General features: G+C 43.6%; 1 protein-coding gene across 3 annotated transcripts in view; it reads right to left on the reverse strand.

Annotated features, from left to right (window-relative positions):
• The window catches only part of RFT1 (RFT1 glycolipid translocator homolog), a 34559-nt gene extending 7537 nt beyond the window's left edge, over positions 1–27022 (reverse strand). For 2 of the 3 annotated variants that reach the window (XM_074313093.1, XM_019724274.2), the window contains exons 1-10: positions 26885–27022; positions 22867–22952; positions 21037–21153; positions 19712–19901; positions 19010–19111; positions 15026–15160; positions 8866–8944; positions 5502–5552; positions 4561–4691; positions 3370–3514 (exon numbers count right to left, since the gene is read on the reverse strand). In XM_074313093.1, coding sequence (XP_074169194.1) covers positions 3370–3514; positions 4561–4691; positions 5502–5552; positions 8866–8944; positions 15026–15160; positions 19010–19111; positions 19712–19901; positions 21037–21153; positions 22867–22952; positions 26885–26947 — 1099 coding nt within the window. In that variant the 5' untranslated portion in view covers positions 26948–27022. The remainder of the gene's footprint in view (positions 1–3369; positions 3515–4560; positions 4692–5501; positions 5553–8865; positions 8945–15025; positions 15161–19009; positions 19112–19711; positions 19902–21036; positions 21154–22866; positions 22953–26884) is intronic. The other variant, XM_019724273.2, reaches the window with a different exon arrangement.
• Between the last annotated feature and the right edge of the window lie 509 nt (positions 27023–27531).

Raw genomic sequence — 27531 nt, forward strand, 5'->3', positions numbered from 1 at the left:
TGTCAATATTCATCAAACTGTACATTCAAGAGTATAGCATTTTACTTTATGTAAATTAGACCTCAATAAAGCAGAAACCTAAAAAGAAAAGGTGTGTGTGGGGGTGGGGGGGAGGTGGAATTGAAGTTCTAGAGTCTCAGAATCTGGAACTTATTCATAGTTTACAAAAGCTGCTTAATATGAAAGATCCCTGTGCCGTGGGGACCGTAAACAGTTTTATGGAAGTCAAAAATTACAAAAGGAATACAGGGCAGCCCTGATGCCCAACCCACAACTATTTTCCATGGCTCTCTCTTGGGTTCCACATTTTATCATGTCTTGTTGCACTTCATTCCCCAAGCTGCTGCAGAAAGTAGCCTGGCCCCCACAGCAGCTGAGGGACAACTCCAACAGAAGAGGCAGGGACCTAGTTCTTCCCTGGGATAGCTCAAGGCTATGCTCAGCATGCTTCTTGCTTCTCTCCATCCTCTTCTCTCTGGCAGACAGACATTGGGCTCTTTTCGTAACATGCGACTCTCACTTGGTAACTGAAAGCTAATGGCATGTGTGGCTCCATCTGCAGGTGGACAGTGAACTGCTTTGCGACATGGAGAACACAAATTCTTGCAAAACACAGTCATTCAAGTAGAAGGGCTTTGAATCAATTCTGGGGAAAGGTTGAACTGGGAAATTCGTGAATGGAACTATGGATTGAAATTGAGGGGTATTATAGGTCGAATTACAGCCCTCACCCCACACAAAAAAAAGTATGTTGAAGTCCTATCCCCAGTATCTTAGAATATGACCTCATTTGGAAATAGAGTCTTTCGAAAGAGAATAAAGTTAAAATGAGGTCATTAGGCTGGGCCCTAATCCATTATGACTGGTGTCCTTATAAAAAGGGGAAATTGGAACACAGAGAGAAGATGGTGTGAGCCACATACAGGGAGAAGACGGCCACGTGACTGGAGTAATGCACCTATAAGCCAAGGACAGTTGACAAACACTAGAAGCGAGAAGAGGCAAGGGAGGATTCCTCCTCTAGAGCGATCAGAGAGAGCGCAGCCCTGCTGACACCGTGATTTTGAACTTCTGGCCTCCAGAATTGTGAGACAATAAATTTCCGTTGTTTTAAGCCATCCAGTTTGTGGTACATTGTTACTGCAGCCCTAGGCAGTCAATAGAAGGGGCTAGAGAAGAAAAAAACAGATTTTAAAAAGGGCAAAAGAGAAGCACCTAAGAGATAAATGTGAAAAATCTCAGGGAAGTTCGTCAAATGTTTGTGTTTTCCTTGGTTGGAAAAGCTAGGAATGAGGAAGATTTCTGAGAATAGTCTCCAGACTATTACAAAGCCCCTGATTACGTACAGTGCTAATCCCAAACACTGCAAAGCAAAACCAGTGCCCCACATGGAAGCCTGTCTGTGCTGTGTCCTAGTCCCACACTTGGAGATGGCAGCACAGAGGATGGCAGGTCTAAGAGGCCAATTCAGGTCACAGGCGAGGGCAAAGGGCAACCGAGGACATCAGTGTTGCAAGTTCCACTTTCAAAACTACGGTGGTTAGACTGAGCCACGGAAAGTTGCAATCTTTTCTGATTAATTCAGGAAGACTTTCTGGGAAAAGGTCAGTTTTGTGATTTAAGTGACCCAAAAATACTGTGTGGCAGGGAGAGCAGCAGTGTTAATATTTTCTGGCACCGAAAAGGCATTCAGATACGCATCTTCGGCTCCAAGAGTCAGCAGTAGGGCAAGGAGATGAGGGTCCCATAGAGACGAGGGCAGAAAAGCCAGTAGGCACCCTAGGGAGACCCACTGACCCTATCAAAAGCCACGATGGGCTTTACGGAGAGTTGGAAGTTGGTCAAAATGAGAGGTAGCTACAATGAGGAGACAAATGCTAGAAGACCCTGCTCGGACAGTGACACGGATGCAGCCCTGGGCCAGACAAGAGATGACGATGGTCCGAAAGACCCTCAGGGGTGCACCAACATTCTCCTCACATACTAAGAAACCAGACCATTCTCAAGATTCTACTCTCTCTGTAGATGATACTGAGAGAATCTCTTTTTGAGTCTAAAGTTATTAATGACTCTGACATAAACCATTAAGAGACAGAATTTATTGCTTTAGAAATAAACTAACACTGACCCTTGTAATTAATAAATCCATTACCAGTGCTCAAAACTGGCACCAGCATCTTACTGGAGTAAAAGGACTACACAATTACAGTCATTTGTTTATATGTATCTTCTAAGATTAACTACTCCAGCAGGTGAACATTATATTGATGGGACAGCCCTCTCCTCATGGCAGCATCGTGTGACTGCATTACATTAAAGGCTGTTCCTTGGTGATTAGCTTTGTAAAGGGGCAGAGCTGCTGGGAAATTGCTGAGTCCCCAGTCTCTGCACGCTGACTCACTAATGGCTTCCTACTGAGGCCTCCCTGCAGTCGTCTGATAGAAATGTTCTTCTCACAGCACCAGCCCCACGAGCTGCAAACCACGTCACTGATTTCATAGCAGGTGTTCCTCCAAACTTAATGACCTTCGCTCTAGAGTGGAAACGTGGCTCTTCTCCTAATACCAAAGTGTGGGCCCATTACAGTGGAAACTAAAGCATGCCAGGGAACTTGTAAAATGGCAACTGACAAAGCTCATTACATTGAGATGGGGCAGCGGAAGGAAGTCTTCAGGGTTCTTGCCTAGTGACCTGAGGAATTAAAAACACCTTTGCTAAACCCCAGATGAAACACTGCAAATGGACTGCCAGCCTGCGGCCCAGCACGTTTGGAAATTGGTGACATCCCCGGGGCTGAGCAAGTGCTGTGAGACACTAGGGCCTGGGGAGCAGGTGTTTCAAAGCTGGACACATTCAATACTTCTCTCCTTCGAAAACCGAGTTGCTGGATTATATGTACCATTTTGTTTGCTGAGATCACTTTTATTCTCTGCAAATGGCTCTGGGTTATCTTTCAGAGGCTTTTATACATCAGGCTGTGAGACATATGTGATATTTACTATCTTCAGATGTGTTCAGTACCCAGTGGAGGTTCATTAGAGAGTGCTCTCTGCCTCCCTCCCTCACCCCAGAGGGAGCCCAGAGAAGTGCTTGTAAAAACACAGTTTAGGCCTGAGAAGAAAGCCAAGGATTCATGACAACTTCTCCAAGTAAGGTTGGGAAACTAATCGACCTGGTACCAAAGCCCCCGACTGCACCCTGAGCTGGTTCTGACCTCGTGTGAGGAGAACAACTGCACACAGCTCCAGACACTGACAACTTTCCCTACATGACCCAGATACTAACTGTGTGCACATAAGTTCTTGAATTTCATAAAACTCTATTGCTTTTCAGAAATGAGAACAAATCTGGCAAAACTCTGGTGCATACCTGATCCTGAGCTAAGCATGGCTCCTCCATAGATATCCAAAGCCAGCTGAGAATAGGCAAAGCCAAAAAAGGTGATGGTCAGGCCAGCCAGCAGGGCCAGCTTGAGCAGGGACTCCAAAACCGCAGCGGCCACAGCAACGTCCTCCTGGTGCCGGGGGAGGGAAGGAAGTCAGATGAATCATGAGTTCAAGAAAAACTTCCCTCTGGCCTTCCCTCTTTGCTGTTCTACAGATCACTCTTCCAACTGGTGAGGGGCATCACTGCTCTTCTGTAGCCTGTGTTTGTTTCTGTCAATTAGCAAAAGAAGGAAAAAAGACAACGTATGCTTCCCTCGGTAGTGCAGGGAAGGTTTCGTTTTTAACTCACTTAGGATAAATTATTTCAAAAGTTGTTTAGGAAACACTCACTTTCCCCTTTGATATTTATTCTTAAATGGATAGCAAATTTTCACATTTTTAGCTAGGTTGGCCAGTGTGCTTCTCCTGACAAACATCTCCAAATCCTGAGGTTCCTGTCAATGTACACTTAGGAAAATGTTCCTAAAATCAAACTGAGAACCAGATTATCTCATTTTGAGATACTGTGCATAAGCTATATTTTGCAAAATGTCTTCTAAGACTTGTAAGAGGCCAGCTTAGCTTGCTTTTCATTCTGAAATAAGCCAAACATTTTCAATGGTTTTAGAAAAAAAGTTGTGACAACCAAATAGTCCTGGATTAAAATCTCTTCTGTATTTTATTTACCAACGACACTCTACAGTCCTGAAGAAGCTCAAACAACTGCTGTGGTGAGAGAAACTGAATGACCGGCCCTTTCCCCACCAGCCTCTAGGTCAGCCTTGCCCCAGTCTCCACATCTCTAGGCTCACCTTTGCTTCTTACACCTAAGACCAGACCAAGGGAAGGGGTCTGCGGGACACTGGGACAACCATCGAGAGTTCTTAGAGAGCTGAGTCACAAATAAGGTCACAACGAAGGACAAAGGGTGAGAAGAAAGGGTCAGCCAGTGAGAAAGGGAGGCCGTGAAGGAAGTGAGCTCAGGGTCCTGCCATTATTCAGAATGTGACAGAAGAATGAAATCTAGAGGAAAACTTCAGATCAGATAGAAGGGAAACAGACTGTTCCGCATTACTATTTATCTTGCAATTAGAGAGAGAATCACTTGAGACAGTGACATAAAAACCAAGAGTACCTGCTTCTGAAGTGTGGCATCCTTTTCTCTCTCCAGCACCTTTGCAAAGAATATATAAAAACTCTCCTCTACCGGCTGGAAAATTAATCGGGCCACAAGGGAGCCAAGATTATTCACTGTATCATATACACCTACGAAACAAAAAGGAAGAAACAACAATCCTACTAGTTTTCCTATTTGAATTTTCACAGCACTATTCAATTTTTTTTCTAATTTAATTTTTTAAACGAAACTTTTCAGAAACTTTTAGATAACTAGAGACTCACATGTAGTTGTAAAATATAATAGAGACTAAAATATAATAGAAACTTTTAGATAACTATAGACTCACAATGTAGTTGTGAAATATAATAGAGACCTGCGCTCCCTCTGCCCAGTTTCCCTGAATACTCACGTCCTGCAAACCTGTGGTACAATGTCACAACTCCGATACTGACATTTACACTGTCAAGATACATAACACCTCCTTCACCAGCACTTTTTGATAAAAGTCATTAATGCTAAGTTGATTTTTTTTCTATTTGCATGTCCACTACTTTGGGGTTATATTAAAAAATAAGTATGAAAAAAATATTGAAACCTATCTAGCCACACAAACATGGGGCGAATCTTTGTGACTGTGATGGCGAGCTGCCTTTTCTCTTCTCTTACCACCTCCCCACCCCCAAAATGAGCACCAGCGCACTGCAGAAAACCAAGTAAGGGCAGGGGATCTCAACAGACAACTGCCACCCAAGTCATATGCGAGGGGAGAGTCGTACACTGTATATATTTATAAAGGCCTATAATTTTCAATCTTCAGGATTCATTTTTTTTACAGTCTTCATTTTTTTATAATCTTCAGGTTCATTTTTCATTAAATGTATCAAACTGCAGAGAAAAATATCAGCAAGTATCTAATAGTATTCACCTTTAATTAAAACACTAGAGTTTCACCTTACCCTGATCGCCAAAATTTAACACGTTCAAGAATGTCATCACATATCGCTCGCCTACAAATAGAAAAGCAAAATTATTAGCGTTTCAAATATACCTTATTTTTTTGTTTCCTTTTCTCTTATCATCTATCAAATTTTCTAATTGGCGAATATTCTCAATGGAGAAAAATTAGATAATCATTTAAAGATAGTTCCTTGTCCTAATGTTGATTTCAAATAATCTCAAAATCGTAACAATTTGGAAAGTGCTAGAGGATGTACTGATAGCAAATCTCCCAACCAGTTAAAGACAAAACAAATCAAAATTAATAAAACCAGTCTAATATGTTTTTAAGAAGTATGGGGAGAATACTAAAATATTAATAAAGAAAATGATAGTCCCAAGTTTTAAGGGAGGTCAGATAATCTGAATGTGAATTCTGTGACATGAAAGGTCCATGGTTATGCGCACAGACTCATCGAAAATTTCCTCTCCAGCTGGAGAAAGCTCCAAGGAGGCTGGCAAGGCTCTGGAACCCAAGTACATGATTCAAATCTAAGACAGTCTAATGAATTCAAGGTGAAGACACCAGCCCAGAGCCCCAGCCCCCACACCCAGCTTCCATGAACTTTCCTATTATCTGTGAATGGAAAGCATTGACCACTATGGAGATAGAGCACTGAACAGTGCCCACAGCCCTAAAGAGCACAGTCTCACCTCCTAGCAACTTGTGCAAAAAGGAAAGCAACATTAAGAGAGTAGAAGTAGTGATCGTCTCTAAGTCTCTCTGGTCCTTGCCTCCTGCAATCTCCCAGCCACCGCATCTGCGGCAGGGACCTCTGTGGGTCCTCTCAGGCACTGGCCCACATGGCTGCACTCACTCCCATCTGCATCTCTGCACTGCTCCTATCCGTCCTCACTGCTAACAGCTCCAGCGTTGGCAAATCCAGTTCCTAAGTCAACTCCTGCCTTCACACCTTTGAATGGCTCTTTAGCGTTTGCAAAAAGTCCAGGCTCCTTAATTCTGTGTTTGAGGCCTTTTATAAACTGTTCCCAAGCTATCTTTTTGGCCCCCAACCTCCTCCCCTCCTCCCACCATCACATGGTCACCCTGTGCTACACCAGGTTTTAGCCCCTCCAGGTAGGTGCTGAGTCAGACTTTCTCAGCACCTAGAATCGCTTTTCCACAGGGAACGCCCTGTGTTCTGGCACAATAGGCCTCTCCTTCCTAAACTCTGTAAGCTCCCTGAGGGCAGGAACCACCTCTCAGTCATCTCTATGTCCCTGGCTTCTAGAAGAGCTCCAGGAAACGAGAGGGCACTCAAAAGATGTCTGGTGAATGAGCTCACGTTTCCAAGTATAACCCTCACAGCCCCACAGCCCTGTATCAGAGTTAACCACACAAATGTCTGTGTCTTTGATGAGAGAATGAGCTCCTTGAGGCCTATTACTCATTCATCTGTGTATTCTCAGCACTTGGCACGCAGTGTTTGGGAAATGCAGGGGCAGAAGGTAACAGCATATACATTTTTGCTATTACAAGGAATGATTTAAACATTTTTAGAGCTGCAGTTTTTAGATAAAAAGAATATGGGGGTCCTTGTCAAGCCATTTCCTTATTTCACAGCCACAGAGATGGGGGCCCTGAGACATTTCAAACGGCCCTCTGCCAGTCAGGCCAGGATGGTCCAACTGCGGAGCAACGAGCAATGGGCACCACTTTCAGGCCTAGCTCAGGAGGGTGTGACTAACACCCTGCTGCTGCAAACGCATGTCTAGCCACTGCGACACAGACAACCGACTTAGGGCCATTGCGTGGACTAGATCCATTCTTCAACTCATTTAAGCTGCTCTTAAAACTCTGGGAAGAGAAAAGGTGCTTACAAGCAACTGTTCTTTCCAAAACTCTAACAATAAGGTGAACTATCACAATACACCGTTTCACTACAGTTACCTTTCTTTATTAGCAAATACTTGCTGAATACCTATCATGTGCCAGGCCCAGCAGGGTGCTGGGGAGACAGTGGTGAACAGCACACTCCCTGCTCTCAAGAAACATAATTAAGGGGGCAGTCGGATGGCTCAGTTGGTTAGCGCACGAGCTCTGAACAACAAGTTTGCCGGTTCGATTCCCACATGGGCCAATGAGCTGCGCCCTCCACAACTACATTAAAGGACAACGACTTGGAGTTGATGGGCCCTGGAGAAACACTCTGTTCCCCAATATTCCCCCAATAAAACTTATTTAAAAAAAGCATAATTAAGACACCTCCTCTCAGTTCTCTGAAGACTTCTGACCTTTACTTCCCCCAGAAGTTCTGTGAACAGTTTCACTTTTGTAATGACAATGTTATAGACTCAGGCTAGAAGCACACATTCTCAAAGCTCAGCTGCTGCCTGGTCCTGCCCCTTAACTCACAGGGGAAGTGAGGTTATGGGGAGTTACTTTCCTTGGGAAGTATAAGTAGCAAAAAAGATAGATGGCAAAAAAGAAAAACAAGATAAGAATAATGTATTAAAATGTTAAAATTATAGGGAAGTTTTTTTCTATTTTCCAAAATTTTTGTAATGCTGTTATATGATTTTATAATTAAAAGAAAAATTTTAAAAAGCTTTAGAACTATGTTTAGTAATAGATATATAGATGTAGAGACATGTGAAATTTATATAGAGAAACTACTACCTCCAGCAGTTTATAACTGCCTCATATCTCATTCTTTGAACAAAAGCTGGGTATAAATAAATCAATACACAAACACAGAAAAATTAGATTTACTTTCAGCTCCTTGCTGGCCCTCTGAATCGAGAACTCTGTCACTGATAAACTGCAAAGCTTTAAGAAGTTGGAAGGCTGACCAAACTATCACACAGGTGACTCTTACTGTTTAAGAAAATAAAATGATGAAAACCTGGTTCTTAAAGAAGTTCAAAAAAAGAAGTATATAAAAAGTTAGGCTAGGATAACGAGATTACAGATAGTTTTGTTTTCCAATTTTTCCTGTAATTGATACAATATTTTATAATATGCTGATTTGAATGATAACATGCAGTTTGGAGTTAGACTTGGATTCACATTAAGTTGTTCCCCAATACTGTAGGACCCTGCAGAAGTGATGCAACTTCATGGACCCTCGGTTTCCTCATCCATAAGAAATAATGACAGTATCTTTCTTAGAAGGCTGTGGAGAGATTGAAATTAAACAACTGAAATGTCAAACTAAATAAATGTTAGTTTCTCTCTCCTTGTATAGGAAGCTCCTGTTTCTGAGGTTCCCCTCCCAGGCCCTGTAAACAGCAAGTAGTCTGGATGGAGCTGAGCAGCAGTTCTGTGGAATCCCCTTTCTTATACGATGGTTTTCTAACTGCTTACAGTGATCTTTGACTTACCTTCTGTCAAAATCTGTTTCAAAAAAGACTGTTTGAAAAAACTCCAAGTCAATTTAGCCTCTGTCCAATTTACAAAAGCCTAAAAGAGAAAACAAAACAAACAAAATTCCAGGCACTGACAGTCTAAGAGTAGAATAATGCTACATGAGAGGAAAACTGACTTTAGTTCCTAAATCCCAACGTGGACGGTTCCCACTACTTTTTCATTTAATGCTAAGCACACAGAGACATCCAACAAATACTGGTGAAGAATTTACAATCCTAAACACAAAGTTTCTAGGTGGAACTGCCTCCCTATAAAGGGCCTGCTCAAGATTTGTTAACGAGACCCCTAAAGAACAGTGCTGTCCCCTTGCTGCTGTCCAGATAGTAAGCTGACCTCATCTAACACATACAGCTCACAGTCAGTTCTTTCCTTGAAAACTGTCTGAAGCATGCCAAGCTGCAGAACAAATTCTGCTCCATATACTCCACATCTTAATGCTACATTTAGCCATCCAGGATCCCTTTACACAAAATATATGAGTTTTGCTTGTATATTTCAAAAGAAAGCCAGGCTTCCCAGGTCAGTTAAACCACTAAGAATTGGTATGACAGAGGAAAGAAAAAAACCAAAAACAAAGCTTCTGACATGGCTCTTCCAAAACTCCGGGGTGGGGGGAGGGCACCAAACTGCCCATTTCCTAAAGGCAAGATAAGTAAGGAAGCAAATTCTTAGGAAGGGCAGAGGTCAACCTGTAAGAGACAGGCAGCCTCAAAGCCAGAGAGCTGACCACAAAAAGGAGAATTGGGGCAGCTAACCAGACATGACTTCTTTTTTTTCTACCTCCCTCTACTTCCCTCTGGGGGCCCTTCCTCTAACAGGAAGGCATCCTGGATCCCAAAATGTTCAGTTGTGGTGTTAGGTTCTTAATCTCAGGGTTCCTGCATTTTAAAAAGTTCTTATTAACTCAAAGTGATGACTTTTGAAAGGTAGGATTTCAGGGGGGGCTCTTTGGGGAAAAAGGGGTGAATCACAAAGGCCAAGGCCACTCCACCTCTCCAAAAGGTCAGTTTCAGCTACGGAAGTTGGCCCAAGGGCAGGCCTGGAACCTGTTCCAATCACATGGGCCCCTGTTCTTGGCCCAAAGGCCATCTGTATAGAGCAATGCTATCCAGTAGAAATATAATGCAGGCCACATATATAATTTTACATTTTCTAGCAGCTACGGTGAACAGTGAAACAGGTAAAATTAATTTTAATATATTTAACCCAAAATCTTATCATCTAAACATATAAAGAAATATTTGAGGCATTTCACATTATGTTTTTCATAGCAAGTCTTTGAAATCCAGTGTGTGTTTTGCACTTAAACAGCTCATCTCAATTCCAAATACTCTACGGCCACATGTGGCTGGTGACTACCATTTAGGACACTCCCAAGTCTAGTGTAATCCGTGAAAAGCAGGGTCATTTCCAGGCCTCAAATCTCATCCCTTGGACTCAGAGCCTTTCTTCCAGACACGGAGGACAGGCCTGAATCCTCCCAAACTACACTTCCTTCAGAGCATTACTGAACTTGGACCAGATGCCAGGGGTAGCTCTAGTTGCTAAATCTTCCCCAGTGAGAAGGAAACTGGCCATCTCCTTTCCCCAGAACAAAGAGCATCAGGCTACCTCCCACCACCAGGGGGCACTGTGGACCACGTCATGATTGGGATGCTGCTCCTGCCCAGGGATCTGTCTCACTTTTCCCCCACTCCAATGCCAGGTCCTCCTCTGCGAGGGGGAGGGGAGGAGTTCTGCACGGCACCACCTGTACTTTTTAAAGGAAATGAACAGTTCCAGCTGGCCCAGGAGCTCTTCTGAAGCCGACTTGCTGGTAGGTTGTGAATAGGTTTGGGAAGATGACTGAGCTCTAAAAAAAAAGTCCTTTAGGAGAGTGACATCATGTCTCTGATCTGATACCTCATACTTGAGCATGTCTTTCTCCTAATGCCTTCCATTTAAATGGACCCATAGTCCAGAAGAAATGGCCACATCACTTATTATGTCCAAAATGTTCATTAAAGACAGAGAGGCACAAGTCCAATCAGAGATTGGGTTTCTTCTCAGAGGCATCTGATAAGTGGTAGAAAAGCAGCAGCACATTGTTTGGGGCTTTTACCACTCTGTTCAGAATAGATGTATCACTTAGAACAGTCAGAAGAGGCCTGTTCCACAAGGAGTAGGTTGGTACTGCTGAGCTGGATCCACAGGCTGTGAATTTCTCTGGAATCCCCTGACCAACAAGCCATTCCACTGCCTTGCTGTACTGATGGAGAAACTGATGCGAGGATGGTAAAAGGTGACGGGCAGTGCCTCCAGGGAAGGTCTGGAGTCAGAACTCTGGGGCACACTGTGCTTTAGCCTGAGTCACTCTCCCACTTCCCAAACTCTTCCGACTCAGCGTGGTCCAACCAGCTGCATCCTTACCACACTGACAAGAGTCCCCTGCCCTCCATTGCCTCTAAACCCCACAAGCATTCCTGTCTCTCCCTCTTGCTCCAGCGCTATGGACTCTGCCCTGGCTTTGTCCATGCTCCCATTTCCACCCACCCTCCCACTGTCATCATCACTTCTCATCGGCCACTGCCTTCTTGTGAGCTTTTTCACTTCCAACCTTTTCTCTAACCCATCTTTCTCATGGTGGTTTCGGGTTTTGAAGTCTAGCTCAGAGACTCGGTCTCAAACTACAGCTCCCAACTTCTAAGTATTAATACAAAGGCCATGGGCAAGATATTTAACTTTGCTAAGCCTCAGTTTTCTCATCTGCAAAATGGGCTAAGAAGTCCTAGCTGCTGGAGCTGGTATGAGGACTGGATGAGAGAAAACAAGACACTCAGTAAGCCTGTAACAGATGGTAAGATCATCCACACAGGACATTAGACCATGGCACTGTTCAAAACCTTTCACTAGGTTCCAGGGCATTGAGGCCACCACTACCTGGTCCTCGCCCGCAGGCTATAACCTCTTTCCACCATTTGCTTTCTCTCCCCTCCCCAACTGTGCAGCCATCGTACATACCCCAGTCATCTCTGCGATCCCAATTCCAACACAGTGATGGGCATATAATAGGCCCTGAGCAAACGTTCCTTCCTGCAGCCACAAAGGCATAATTCCCCACCCATGTGTCAAGGCCCAGCTCAAAAGCAGCTTCCTCCATGAAGCCTTCCTTGATGCTCCCCGATGGAACTCATCAGTCCATTCTCTGTGCTGTTGTGTTGTTAACACTACACACACACACTGTTTTGCAGTGCAGTTAGCTGAGTACACATCTTATCTCCCCACCACACTGAGAGTTCTGAGGGCAGGGACCCCACTCAGGGTCCTGGAACCCCAGCTGGAACAGGGCTAAACACAGAATATTGCTCAATACTTGCGTGCTATATTAAATTCCTCAGCTTTACTTAAATATTAGCAGATCCCTCATAGTAAAGCACTCAGAAGTGTCAAGAATATAAAAGATACAAAGATATGATTATTTAAGTGGTCATTATTTTAAGGCTAAGTATTTTTAAAGAAGATAGAATTCTATAAGAATAGGAAATAAACCCCCCAATTTGGTCAGATTGATTTGGGGTGTAACTGTTTGACCAGTTTCATCTGAGAGAGCACCCAGGGCAGACTGCTGCTCAGAGAGTCAGGTTGGGCATGTTGGCGGTGGTAGGTTATCCACTGCATTCATTTCTCTTTTAAAAAAAATAAACTTGAATAACGAATTGTTCTATCTGGAACTTCCCAATCTTTAAGTAAGTAAATAATTACTTGGGATAATATGTCAATTCCTTTTGGAAGACTACATAGCATAGAGGTTAAACACACAAACTGAGATTAGTCCTTAGACAGAAGTTTGAGAAATGGGTTCAGCTATGTGATTCTGGGTCAGTCACTTAATACTTCTGAACCTCAGTTTTCTCATCTGTAAACTGAAAACAATCTATTTATCTCATAGGGTACTATGAGGATTAAACACAAAAGTCCATGTGAAGTGCTTAGCATAGCGTCAGGTGGAGAGTAAGCATGCAGTCAATGGTCGTTACTATAAATGGCCCTTTGCCAAAGTTGAAATACTTTCACAGAACTCCTTAAATCCTTAGAGGGGACTTCCAGTTCATGCAGACTAACAACTTCACCTTAAACATGAGGACCCTGAGGTCTGGAGAGGGTTCTGCAGGCTTCACATCCACACCTACTGCCCCCCAAATGCACAGGAAGCCCCTGAGGCCCAGCAATCACTTTCTTGCACGTCTGTATCCCGGACAGCACCCCGAATGAAGCAGTGCTCTGCCTGTCAGCAGGAAAGGTGCCACTGTGTGTGACAGGTGCACCACATCCTTCTCACGGTCAGGCTTCTGTCCCGACAGTGCGAGCTCCTTTCGGCACAGACTGCCAGATGAACCGCTGAGCTCTCTCACCAGGGCTGTCAGTGTTTGCCTTGCTGGGACGTTTCCGTGGAGCTATTCCTGCTCTCAGAGCATCAGCGTGATGGTGGTGACGGTCTCAGCCGTCACTATGGACACCAGTTAGGCTAGGCCACGGTGTTAAAGCACAGGACATGCCCCATCTTATCTGGTTCTCACAACCACATTAGGAGGGAGGGACTCTTATTATCCCCATTTGAAGATGAGGAAATGAAGCTCAGAGTTCTGAGCCCATCACAGGGTTAAATACACACGTGACAGACTTTTTACATTACCCTCTCCCTCCTTGCCTGTATTAAGGGTCCAAATGTGCCTTTCTAGAATACCGCTGGGGTGCAGAGGCCGACTGGCTCAGGCCGGTAGAGGGAGGCCATGGGCAGCACTCAGGGAAGGGGACTTTCCCACACTCCCAGTCCCTCTGTGTGGGCAGGTGACAGAAGCTCTAGGCAAGAGAAGCAATCCCGACTCCTAATCCTCTAAGCCTGCAGATGAGGCACCGTGATATCCCGACATCATCGTGTTGATTTAGGCTAAAGGTAAGACCTAGTTGATCAGAATGGAGGACTCTTATCTAACAACTCAGAACGTATCTGGCTTTGTTACATAATATCTGATTTTGCTTGAAAAGCTGTAGAGTAGGATTCCATATGTTCTGAGCCTAAAGTCTCACATATTTTACAGCTTTTTAAAGTAATCACAAAAGAGTCCAGTCACAGCCTTCCCTCCACTAAGTGCACCACACCGAGCAGGCAAACAAGTGCGGGCAAAGGGAAAGTAGGTCAGCCCAGCATGGAGCAGTGCACGAAGCCGGGGAGGGGACACAGTGGGATATCACCTGTGCCACTCCAGGGCCACAGACGGCAGCACCGACCCCACAAGAGTCAGGAAATAAAAGCCAAGTGGGCTGAGAGCGGAAGGGCTGAGGAGAAAAAGATTATGCCTCACTCCCACATGTCAGCATCTAGACTCCTCAGTGGTCTATTATACGTGGGAAAGTGGGTCGCCTGAGGGAGGCCGGACACTAGATGCAGGAACTATGCAGGATTCATCCCTGCTTTGTCAGCACCCTGGAATGTCTGTGCCGGAGGTCAATCCTGGGCAAAACCAAGACTCACAGCAGAACAGAGAGAGGGAAGCACGGTGGTTTCAGCCTGTATTATGCTGGGTTCAAGCCACTCCAGGCTCCTGCCCTCGCTCTAACCCTCACCTTGGGCAGGTACGTAGTCACTAAGCCTCAGATCTTCAACCCTAAAATACAAACAATAGTGTCAGCCTCCCAGAGGTGTTATAAGCCTTAAATAGTGCCTTGTAAAGTACTCAGCATAGGGTCTAGCACAGTGGTTCCCAACTGGGGGCAACTCTGTCCCCCAGGGGATATCTGGCAGCGTTACAAGAGACAAAATGCATTACTTACTCCACTTCTCGGTTGTTATAACTGGGGGGTGGCAGCTACTGGCATCTAGTCAGTAAAAATTGAGATGCTGCTAAACGTCCCAGAATGCACAGGGCAGCCCCCACAACAAAGAATTATCCAGCCCCATATGTCAATAGTGCCAAGGTTTAGAAACCCTGGCCAAGCACATAGCAAGCACTCGATAAATAGGAGCTATCAAATTATCTTTACTATTATAATAATAAACAATCAAGTTGTAGTTTCTTTCCCTGAAGGATGAACCAGCATCTGTGATTAAAATAAGAGACAAAATGCATTACTTACTCCACTTCTCGGAATATTGGGTAACAGATCTGTCATTCTAGAGACAGGAAGAGTGTGTTTGATTGATTCTGGGGAACCCAGTAACTTCTTGAAATAAATAACATAGCAGAGCACCAGAACTGCAGTATAGAAAAGCTGAAAAAGAAAATAATAGGTTTAAGTTACACTGTTTTAATATAGGCATAATTAAGATATGCCTATAAGTGTGACCTCAAAAGCCGATCAAGAAATAGAACTTAATTAACGAATTAACTGCACCTTCTATAGAGCAATGCCTCACCCTCTGGAAAACAGCACTGTTCACTAAGCCCCAGCCCCACTGCAGCATCTCTGGGGGAGGTGTTCCAAACACTGCACCTGACTGAGAGAACAGAAGTTCTTCGGGGCAAGCAAAACATAATTTCCACGGCAGACATCCACTGGTGCACCTTCCACATGTTCTCAAGACTCCCATTTGGCCAAAGGAAGAGTTCTCCCGCCTAGCCAGCACATGAGGACTCGTGTGTCCTGGCTGTGCTAAGATCCAGGGACATGCTGGCGTCTGGGACTGGGAATTTTCCATAAACCCGGGAAACCTGTGACATGATGATTACAAAGCAGAGCTGAGCTGCTGGCTCTCTCCTCTGCCGAGTGCCATGGGCAGGGCAAGAACTACTACAGGATGGGGGAGGGAAAGGTGGAATGATAAGAGGGCCCCCACTCTCCACCCATCTGGGACAAAAGGATGGCTTTTAGCCAGGAGCAGCAGCCTGGAGTTTTGTTTGCAGGTCGGGGAGGAGTATTCAAAGAGCCCCTTTTCACAAGCACGCTCTCCCCTGAGAATAGCAGTGCACACTAGCTCAACAAGGAACGGGCTCTCCAGGCTGCGCTTTCAATCTGGAAACACCAAGGCTGCTCTGCAGGAAAGGCACAGAGCAAGGAGAAAGGAATCTCAGTTTAGCAGGTCTAGGCTCCCCTGCTCTATAAGCCTATCTCATCCAGGCCTGAGGACAAAGCCCACCGTCCACCATTTTTCTTTTTTTTTTTTCCAGTTTTATTGAGAATAATTGACATACATCACTGAACAACTTTAAGGCATATAGCATGTTGGTCAGATTTATACACATTGCAAAAGTTACACAAAGGGCTCAGCTAGCATCCATCTTCTCATATAGACACAATAAAAAGAAAAAATAAGGAAAAAAATTTTCTCCTTGGTGATGAGAACTCCTAAAATTTACTATCTTAATAAACTTTCCTATAAAAAATAAGTAACTTTCCTATATATCATACAGCAGTGTTAGCTATAGTCATCATGTTGTATGTTACATCCCTAATACTTATCTATCTGATAACTGGAAGTTTGTACTTTTTGACCACTTTCCTCCAATTTCTCCTCCCCAGCTCCTTCTTTCATGCCTCGAGCCCTTTAAGACACAAGCGGCACTGCTGTGAGCCACACTACCTGCTGCCAACATCCTGTGAGAAGTACCCTTTCTCCAGCTCCTTTCCACACCTCTTCATCTTCCCACTCACCAGAGCCTGGAGAAACAGTAACAACCTAATGGGCAGTCTTCACGGAGCATATCCTAACTACATGATCCCTCTCCCTTTTCCTAATTGAGGAAAAATCCATGTAACATAACACTGACTGTTTTAACCATTTTAAAACATACAATTTGGTGGCTTTTAGTACATTCACAATGTTGTGCAACCATCACTATATAATTCCAGAACATTTCCATCACTCCAAAAGGAAATTCTGTACCCATTAAGGAGTCACTTTCCATTCCCCCATCTCCTGGCAACCACTAATCTGCATTCTGTCTCTCTGGACTTTACATATTAATGGAATCATATGTAATCATAATTCTATCATTCGTGTCCGACTTTTTTTTCCACTTAGTATGTTTTCAAGGTGCTGTAACATGTTATCAGTGCTATAACATGTATCAGTATTTCATTTTTATGGCTGAACAATATTCCATTGTATGGATACATCACATTTTGCTTATCCATTCATCAGTGGGACATTTTGGTTGTTTCCACCTTTTGTCTATTGTGAATAGTGTTGCTATGAACATCCATGTACAAATTGTTTGAACACCTATTTCCAATTATTTTGGGTATACATCTAGGAGTGGACTTGCTGGGTAATTAGGCAGTTTGTATTTAGTTTTTTGAGGAACTGCCAAACTGTTTTCCACAGCAGCTCTACTATTTTACATTCCCACCAGCAATGTATGAGGGTTCCAATTTCTTCATATCCTCTCCAACACGTTATTTTCTGGGTTTTTGATAATAGCCATCCTAATGGGTGTAAAGTGGTATCTCACTGTGCTTTTGATTTACATTTGCCTAATGACTAATGATATTGAGCATCTTCTCATGGGCTTATTGGCCATTTATTTGTATGCTTTCTTTGAAGAAATGTCTATTCAAGTCCTTCACTCACTTTTGGGTTGGTTTGTCTTTTTGTTGCTGAATTGTAAGAATTCTTTATATTCCGGAGATGCCAAAAAAATGTTTCTAAGTGGACACTTTGGTCGGCGTTGCTCAAGCAGTAGTTCACCCTATCAGCAGTGTCTGGATGCTGATGGTAACCACTTTAAGTACCTTCTGTAATTGCAGAAGTCAAACGGGACTTGTATTCATCTTTTGATATTGGTATATATTGAATATTACAATTTCAATACCGTTTTTTTCTTTCTTAAAATATGTATACATTTTTTTGGCACCCTCTGTATTCTGGAGTGACCCTTTTATTTGACATTTGAATCCATGGGGTGAGGGGTTATTTGAGGAGGAACCTGGAGGTGAGCTGGACAGAGGGGAATCCCAGGGCCTTGGGTGTGGCTCGCCTGTTAATATGAGGTGTTGTTGGTCTCAGACCTCTAACACAGACACTGACAGAGAAGAGCTCTCAGAAGTCTTATGATAAGGAGGCAAATAAACCCAAAACTGGACATATGACCTTATATGACCTATCCTAGGTGGGAGCCATGATAATCAGAAAGTCACAATGCAAGAGCCTTTCCCAAGAGTTGGCCAATAACTGTGTGTCTCCATGACCCTCCTGTCCTATTGGGGAAAACACATTAAAAGTATGATGAATGCTGAGAACTATAGATCCAGATCTAACAAAACATGGCAAAAATAATTACAAATTACTTCTCTAAAATATGCAACTGTTTGCAAATTGCCTTTAGGAGGCAATTCTCATTGTTATTCTATTAATTTTAAATCTAGGTCTTCTGTGTTTCAAAAAAATATCTGTAGCTTTTGCCTAGGACATGGGAAAGATTTTCATATAAGTCACTACTAAAAATTTTAACTTATCTTCCTACGCATACATCAGGGGAAAATTACAAACTGCTTTGTACTATAAGATGTTCTGATAACTACCTGATCTTTGGTTTCATTTTTAAAATTAGCACCTGTACTCTAGTTATATTTTTATTAGAACGACAAATATGAACCAGAACTATAAAATGGTAAGATAGAAATGAAGCCAAAACTGCTAAAACTGAAAATGTACTTGCTAAGATTTGATTCATGCCTTCGAATTACGTGAGATTTCAAAGTTTAAAACAGGCTTGGCAGAGTTTCCTGCTATTCTGAAAACAATTGATTGAAATCCAGGGAAAATATGCAATTTGATTCCCACCCTATCCCTCACTACTTTTTTTCTCCTTCATAAGAGTCAGACAGTCAAAGATCAGTTTCATACTGCTTGCACACAGAACGTCTAAAAGAGTTTTTATGTTTGACAATGAGGCTCAGTGTGTGGCCCTCACCAGGTCCCTGAGGACACCGGTGGTGTCAGTGCATGTAGCAGGATGAACATGGCAGCCAGGGGAGCAGGGTCAAGACCATCTTTCTAGAGTTTCCAGCCTTCCTCACGTGCATGAGTTCTGCAAATGCAAACCATGCAGTAACGGGAACAAGAAGGAAAAAACCAGATGGAAAAAGAGATTATACAAAAGTTAAAAGCCAAACTATTACCTGGGCTGAAGAGAAAATGTACAGTCCCCAGTGAGGCAACCACAGCACGAGGAAAGCTATCAGGACACTCTTGAGGATTACCGACAGGCTCTCAGCAATCACCTGCAAACACGTGGTAAAGGGTGCACTTTACAACCATTATTAAAAATTATGCAAAAGCATTATTAAAAACTATAAATAAAGATGCAAAGGAATGACAAATAGAAAATCTGGAATAATGGTTACTCTGGCAGTGGTGGGGGGGCATGTGGCTGGACATAAATAATACTGGTTATGTTCTACTCGGTTTGGTGGAAGGCTCATGGATATTATCATGCTTTAAGATTTACATGTATGTATATTCTTTTGTACATATCAAGTTATGTATTTTAAAAGATAAATAAAAAAGTTAATGTTAGTGTACAACTAAAAATAGAATCACTAGAAAAATCTGAAAAACCTTGACAGTCCTCTTAAATTCTTATTTAAACAATAACTTCCCGCTGAGCAAACCTGCTTTCTCATTAATAGCAGAAGTAAACTTTAGCCCAGCCCATCTGTCAAATTTCAAGTGAATGAACGAAACTGACCATGTTACGTTTTTCCAAAAACCTTTTTAGATGCAAGTCTGAAAAAAATCATTCTCTCCTACAAAGGCATTTTTTAAAAACACTCCTTCCCTCATGCTTTGCATTTCCCATTCACAGCAGAAGGCATACTGACCTTGAGCTTGACAAACATGTGTGCTTGTGCCAACACCCAGAAGGGCTCTCCCACAAGTTCCACAACAGCTGAGAGGCCAAACAGCACCACTCCCATTCCATAATGGGGGACAACATTAGGATCAGGCACTTCCAGCAACTGTAACCAGACCCAGCCCAGGAACAAGGCCCAAAGCACACCCAGGGGGACCCTAGAAATGGGAAAAAGAATGTTTGATATGCTAACAATAAAAATGAATATATGTATATGTTAAAACAGTAACACTGAACAGAAAGGAGATACAATTATGATCATAAAAATAGCCAACGCTTATTAGGGCACTTACTATGTGCCAGTCACTATGACTGACCCCCTTTTATCTCACTGACACTTCACAATAATCCTGGCATGATCCCCATTTAAATGATGAGAAAACGAAAGCTGACAGGCACTAGGTAATTTGGCCAAGGTCATGAATAGCGCTACTCAAGAGCAGAAGTAGGACCCAATCCATATCTAATGCCAGCCTACACTCCTATCCACTGTGTTACACTGACTCGATAAGCAAAATTCCCAGAAAGTATGTGCCTGCTGTTTGCACTTAGAATGACTAAAAGACAGTACACAGCTTGTACTTACACCCAAATGACCAATAGTCCAGTGCACAGTATCCCTTCACATGTGCACCGTGGAGCATTTAAATACAGCTGGGTAGTTAACAGTCATTCCTCTAATAAAATGAAAACCTACCAGCCCTTATGACAGTCATTTCCATGAGGTGATAAGGAGTTATGCAAGGGCAGCATTGGGAAACAACCTCAACCACCAGCCTTCCCTGCAGGGATCTAACTGCAGAAAAGCTATTACAATTTTTAGCTGGTGTACTTGGTTTTCCAGAATATTCTAAAAGGTTCAGAACTGAAATCAACATAAAATTAAAGAAAGATATAATGAAATCCCTAAAAGGCTTTCAAAAAATACTAAGACTAAGCAGTCGTTAAAAGCTCAGAAAATACCACAGGGGGGAAAGGTTAGAAATAAAAAAGATGGTACAGGCCCAGTGTGGCTCAGAGTGGGGATTAGGAACAGTAGAAACAACCTCCCAAAGGGTAGAAATAGGGCTAGAAATCTGGCCCAGAAACCCCCATCTAGAGCCTCTTCCCGGAGAGAAAACAGCCAAGAAGCTCTTTCCACATAGATGCTCTCCCTTACCCGTCCCAACGCCAAGTTCCCAGAAAACCACCACAAAACCAAAGCTGGAGACAATTCAGCTTTAGGCAAGTGCTGCTGTTGAACTTTTGTTACACTTGCCTTTGTGAAAACGTCTCCTGACAAGCACAACTCACGTTAGCCACAGAAGGTTGAGGGTCTGGCTCCAGTCTCGCTGGGCGCCCCCACTCAGGCATGCTCTACGGAAGGCCTCTCTGGCCAGGAAGGTGGTGGTGGAGTAAAGCAATGTTAACCTATAAAGGAAAAACAGAAATCAGTAAGGTCTCTAACTTTTTCATAGAGAAAATTTTGGAGATTTTTCCAGCAACGGAGGAAAAAGTCTTGGTCAGAAATCACTGGTGGGGATGTAGAGGGCATTGAGTTCTTATAGAACCCCTCACTAGTCCGATCCATTTGGATTAAAGGGTTAGGAACCAAACAAGATACTTGAGTGTGAGCCTACAGAGAGTTATGCCTAGGATAGAAATTGCCACAGTGGCCCCCAAGCCTGCAGGCTCTGTGGCTATAGGCAGAGAAGAGGCTCTGACCATAAGGAAAAGAAAAGGATAAGATATGACCCCACACAGCAAGGGACCTCTAGGTCACCCTGAGCCTGGTGACCCAAGGGCCCGTGTGAGAGAAGCTGAGGCTCTACTGAGTGGAGGCAATGGCCGAAAGAATCTCAGGACAGGCAGAAAGGCTGGCAGCCATTACAGGCTGCTGCAACCCAGGGCAGCAAGGCTTGCCTCTGTACCTCCTAGATGGGCAGCACCTAGGCAGACCCTCCTGCACCTTCGTGAGGAGTAGCTGAGGTTTCCCTTCCTCAACAGGCTGAGGCCCTAATGAAGCCAGAGTTGGGGTGGCCCAGGACTAAGCTTTCTGAGGTTGTCCAAGGATTATCCTGCTATCCAACATTGCAGATGAGGAGACTGAACCACAAGCTAAGCAGGGGCTGGGCCAGACAAGGGCTATCAAAGCAGGGACCTGTCAATGTAGAGGAGACTAGATGAGTAGAGGCCCAAGCTGCTTTCAAGTCTGAGCACCTAAGAGGATTTGGCCCTCTTCCTTCCTGCTTTTAAAACAGTATTTCTCCAAGTATGGTCCCTACTTCAGAATCACCCAAGGAGCCTGTCAAAATGCAGGTTCCTGAGTCCTTCCTCAGCCCTACCTAGGGCCAAGCTCCCCAGATGATTCCTTTGCCCATCAATGTTTGAGAGCCTTCACTAAGCTCGGAGGACAGAGCCAAGAGAATATGTTTGGCAGGTATTAGACAAGAAATGCGATCTGGAACACACTGTCTTATTTATCAGGACATGAAGATACACCTGAGAAGCGGAGCTATTCTGAGCACTCACATCACTTCATATACTTGTGTGTCACTTGTGAATACAGATTATATGTGGGTGTCCTTGAACACACAAGAAGAGAGTAGAAGAAACAAACTGAGTCTAAAAGACAAAGCAAGTCAGCTGAGAGCCTCCGGGGAACGAATGACAGGACTCAAGCCCTCATCCCAGCTACCATTTTCCAATTACAAAATTCATGGAGGGAACGAAGGTAGCTATTCCGGCCCTGCAAGTACAACGCACATCCCCATGCACGGGAGAGCTCTGCTTCCTTTGCTGTCAGCAGGGCAAGAACAGAGAATTATACCTGAGATGTGGTTTGCAGTGAATTACTCCCACTCCTCTCCTGGGTTCTAAGAACAGGCAAACTAGAACAGCTGGCAGAGAAATGGGCATGTGGAGGCTGCTAATGGAAAACGCTCCCTGGGCCCATTAAAAGCAACATTGCCTGTTCATTCCCCCACTCCAGCATGCTCCTCCTCAGCCCGCTGCTAAAACACTCTGGATTCTAGTAAAGGTACATGCTTCTAAAATCCGAGAGCAACACACAGACACTGAGTTTAAAGAAAACCTTACTAGGGATGTGAGATGTGGACAGCGCCAAGGCACATCCTTTCTTACCTGACATTCACTATGCCAACGATTTCCTTTGACAGGAAGCGAAGAATAAATGCATTCAAGACAAAGGTGATCAAGCGAAACAACACCTACAGAAAAAGAGGAAAACTACATAAGAATAAATTATGTTGGGAGTGTTTGACTTTGCTGAAATGAAAATACTGCAGCTGCTCTTCCTAATGTAGTAACATACAACAGCTCTGCCATAGACACTCTATCTAAAATGCTAAACCTGTCTGCATTTCTTCCAAAATGTCATTCCTTGGGGCCTCTTGCAACGCCTGGGCAATGGTCAAAGAACACATTAGTAAACCCTAATTTGCTGATGAGAAGAGGGAGGCAGTGACAGATTCAGGGAATTTCTCTGGTTTTAAAGTCAGGCACTCCGGAAGTCAGAAAGAGAATTTTAGTGCTTCACGTTGCCCCTCCCTCCAGCCTGTTTAGAAATAGCGCACACTCAGCGAGTGGGAGGCTGCAGGGTACAGCACACTCACTAGGAATCATGGGGGCTAATTTCTGTCTCTTCTCTGCCTAGTAATATCTGGGGATTCTGATAATGACATTTAATCCCTTTGAACTTCAGTTTTGTCAATTAGAAAACAGAAAAAGCTGTGTTTATTTACTGAATATTTGCTACTTTCCAGAGAGGAGTTGAAATGCCTTTTAAATGGGAACTGCAATAAGATAATATAAAACGGAGGGTGGGGGGAGACAGAGTCCACCTACTATTGCCATTTGAAAGGACTATATTCTGAGACTTTCAAACCTGTCAATTCAAGAAAACCACCATAGCAAAGAATTCTTCTCATGAGACACAGAACAACAGGTTGCAATTAAATGGGGTTGTTAAGTGGGGATGCTGGCTGGAGTGCAAGCCCCACTTAGGGAGAGTGACTCTCCCTCTGCATCCTGGCAGTGACAGAGGTGTAACTCAAGTGTACTCGAAAGCAAATGACAAATCACTTCTATGTCAAGCACTCTCAAAGTTACCCATGAACAGCTGCAATCTGGAAGAGTCAATCAAAAAATGCCGATGAACCACTAAGGTCTGAAAAATTTCCGGGGAAAGATGTGACCAGGGTCAGTGCAGTGTAACACTGTCCCTGAGGTGTCACAGAGCAACAAGTTCTCCAAAGCCAAGAGATCACAATCATCACCCCTTTGGAGTCAAAAGTGACCTTGTGACCTTCTGAAAGTCTGTTGAAAGCTCTGTATCTCTCCTTAGAAACATGCAGGTACATACACACACACAAACCAAATTCTGTACTCAATTTTAGAGGTTTGAAGCCAATTCATAGAGCCATTAATGGAAAACACATTCAACTGGGTCTCAACTCACCATTTAACTGTTAGCCCCATCATCCTCTAATGTTCATAAGCCTCAATTTCCTCCTCTGTCAGATGAGGCTGCCTATCTCATAGGGTTGATAACAAGGATCAAACAAGATTGTTTATCAGTCAAAGCATTTTTGAAAAATGCTTACAAATGAAAGGCATTAATGCTTTCACCATGGCTGGCTCAAAGAGAGAATAAACTCTTAAATTCTTACGGATTACAATGCAACTGCAAAGCTACTACAAGAGTCTGCATTATAATTTGAGAAAGCATACTAGACTGAATTAACACACTCAAAAAACCTAAACATTATAGGTATTTTTAAAAAACCACATACATATATTTATGTTAACTTTAAAGTCCAAGTTATCCTTGACTAAGAAATTTAATGTTTCAGGCTTCTCCCTATCTCCTAATTGGCTTGAATAAAAGTTTGAGCTAATGAAGCTCTGAGATTGGTCATGCTGCCCAGTGTTTGCTCCACATAGGAAGACAAAGACAGACAACTAAATCCTCGAACTTCTTGCAACAATGTTGCTACCCTTTTTTGATATCAGAGGGGTATCATTCATTAAGAATTTGTACCAACTGGACAAACAGTTAACCAAGTTCACTATTTGGAAGTACTGAAAAGGCTGTGTGAAAAAGTTAGACAACCTGAACTTTTTGCCAACGATTCATGGCTCTTGCATCACGACAATGCACCAGCTCACACGGCACTGTATGTGAGGGAGTTTTTAGCCAGTAAACAAATAACTGTATTGGAACACCCTCCCTACTCACCTGATCTTGCCCCCAATGATTTCTTTCTTTACCCAAAGATACAGGAAATATTGAAAGGAAGACATTTTGATGACATTCAGGACATCAAGGGTAATACGACAGCTCTGATGGCCATTCCAGAAAAAGAGTTCCAGAATTGCTTTGAAGGGTAGACTAGGTGCTGGTGTCAGTGCATAGCTTCCCAAGGGGGAGTACTTCGAAGGTGACCATGGTGATATTCAGCAATGAGGTATGGGGCACTTTTTCTAGGATGAGTTCTCGAACTTAATTGTCCGACCTCACGGTGGCCCTTATTAACAACAGTTTTCACTTAACTTTGTACAGCAATTTAGTTTAAAAAAAAACCTCATTCACATCTGTTAATTATTTAACCCTTAAAAGCAATCATGTAAATGTACATGAAGCAAGTTAAGACTCAGAGCAAAGTGAGTTACCCAATGTCATACAGCAAGCAAATGACACAGCTTGACCTTACAGGAAGGCCACCTGACTTTTAGTCCTGTCCATTTTCTGCTATGAGTTTTCTTTTTATGAAGCCAGTCTAGGTGGTATCATCAAAGGCTGAACAATCAACACTGTGGATAGAGCAGTGAATGCAAAAGTTATTTATGTTGTGAAATAGAAAATAAAACAACCTAGGTAAACTTAGGACTCACCTAATTTAGGGTTAGGTAATTAAGTAATTAGGGTTAGCTAATGTTTATTAAGGACGTATCTTGTGCAAGGCACTCTTCTACATGCTTTATGTAGATTACCTCATTTCATCCCTATAATGACCACTTAAAAAACTCTAATGATCATAATAAAAAACAGTTAACATTTATTAAGTACTTATAATGTGCCAAGCACATAAAAAGCATTTCATCTATTTTCCTTAATGACACCATCAGGTTGCATTATTGTTCTCATCTAAGATGAGGAAAATTATGCTTCCAGAAGTCAAGAGATTTTCCAAGGATAAGCATCTAGCAAGTGACAAGGCCCAAACTTGAACCCAAGTTCACCTGGTTCTTCTCCTAACCTCCATGTGAAACGCTGCCTCTCTAAAATGTGGAGGAAGGTGGATTCAGGACTTTTGTAAGGAAGAATTGAATGGCTCGAGAGTGAGACATAGAGAAACTGAGCTACTTGGTTTAGAATGACCAGATCCAAGGGTTAAGAGAATGTTTAGATATCATTAGACCAACTGTCAAGTACCATATCTGACAAATGATGAAAATTAAAGCCAAAAGGGGGAAGTACCTGACCCAAGGTCACAACCAGAAGGAAGGCACAGCCAACATTTACTAAGTGTATACTAAGAGCCAGGTACCATGTTAAGTGCAATTATCTAAATAACCCCAATGTAGCCTAACAGCAACCCTATGAGCTAAGTAGTACTATTATTAAGCCCGTTTATTCCATGAGGAGCTGAGGCTTAGCAGAAGTCACTCGTCCTGGGTCATGCAGCAAGAACATGGCAGGACCAGGATTTCAATTCAGGTCTGCCTGAGCCCAGGTCTCTGTTCTTAGCTATGCCATGCTGTCTCTCTGAATTCAGTGGGAGTCAGAGAGTTTGAGGAATGTGTTTAAGGGTAAGGGGTGGGGCATGGAGAAAAGGAACCCCTTGCCTTAAAATAATATATCAGATTCTAGAGCACCACAGGCGCCCTGACACCTGATCTAACTCTCTCCTACTGCCATATGGGAACGATAATTCTCAAAAGGAAGTGGCTTGTTTGCAATCTCCCAACCAGGATTGAACCCAGGCTCCCAACTCCGGGCCCAGGTGCCCGACTCCGGCGCCACCGCCTCCTGTAGAACCCCTCGGTGGAGGTATCCACACTGACAGCGTCTGCCCCATGCGGGATCCCCGCGAACCCCAGCTGCGGGGCGGCCTGGGGCGGGCCGAGAAGAGAGTACCTGCAGGAGCAGACCGGAGGAGGCCAGCCGCGCCGCCTGGCCCAGTACCTCCCGGCTGCCCATAGACTCCGCGACCCAGCTGGGTCACCAGGAAACGCCGCCGCCAGACGGCTTCGTCGCGAGAAGATAGCGTCACGGAGCAGCGCGCTCGCTGATTGGTGATTTGGGGACGGGAGGCGGGGCACGAGAAGTCATGGTCCTTTAAGCGGGCCGAGTTGTGACACGTAGGTGTTCCTGCGCCATGTTTCCTCTACCTTCTTGTATAGTTTGTTCTTTTTCTTGTGCCTCTGCCTACCTGTCCCAAAGAAGAGAAATAGTGACCGGTACGAAAAACGTTGAAGTAGCCAAAACCCCTTCTTTGAGACTCTCAGCCTACCACCCTCAAAATACTAACTTCCCTGACTTCATTAATAAGGTGCTTGCCATTAGGCCTTTGCCTACAAAATCGCATCCACAACCCCCCAAATTGGGCTGGCCAGGTATTGACCTAACTTGACAGAGAAAGAACTGAGGACCAGAAGTTAAATACAGCCTTTTAACATGAGTGGTTTTGTGTAATGCTGAGACTTGAGCCCAGTTGTCATAGATGAGTAAGGTGAGACTTGCAGATGTGAAGTGACCTGTTCATATCTACACATCTTGTACCT

Source organism: Rhinolophus sinicus, linkage group LG10 (assembly GCF_036562045.2).
Source record: "Rhinolophus sinicus isolate RSC01 linkage group LG10, ASM3656204v1, whole genome shotgun sequence".
Classification (NCBI taxonomy): Eukaryota; Metazoa; Chordata; class Mammalia; order Chiroptera; family Rhinolophidae; genus Rhinolophus; species Rhinolophus sinicus.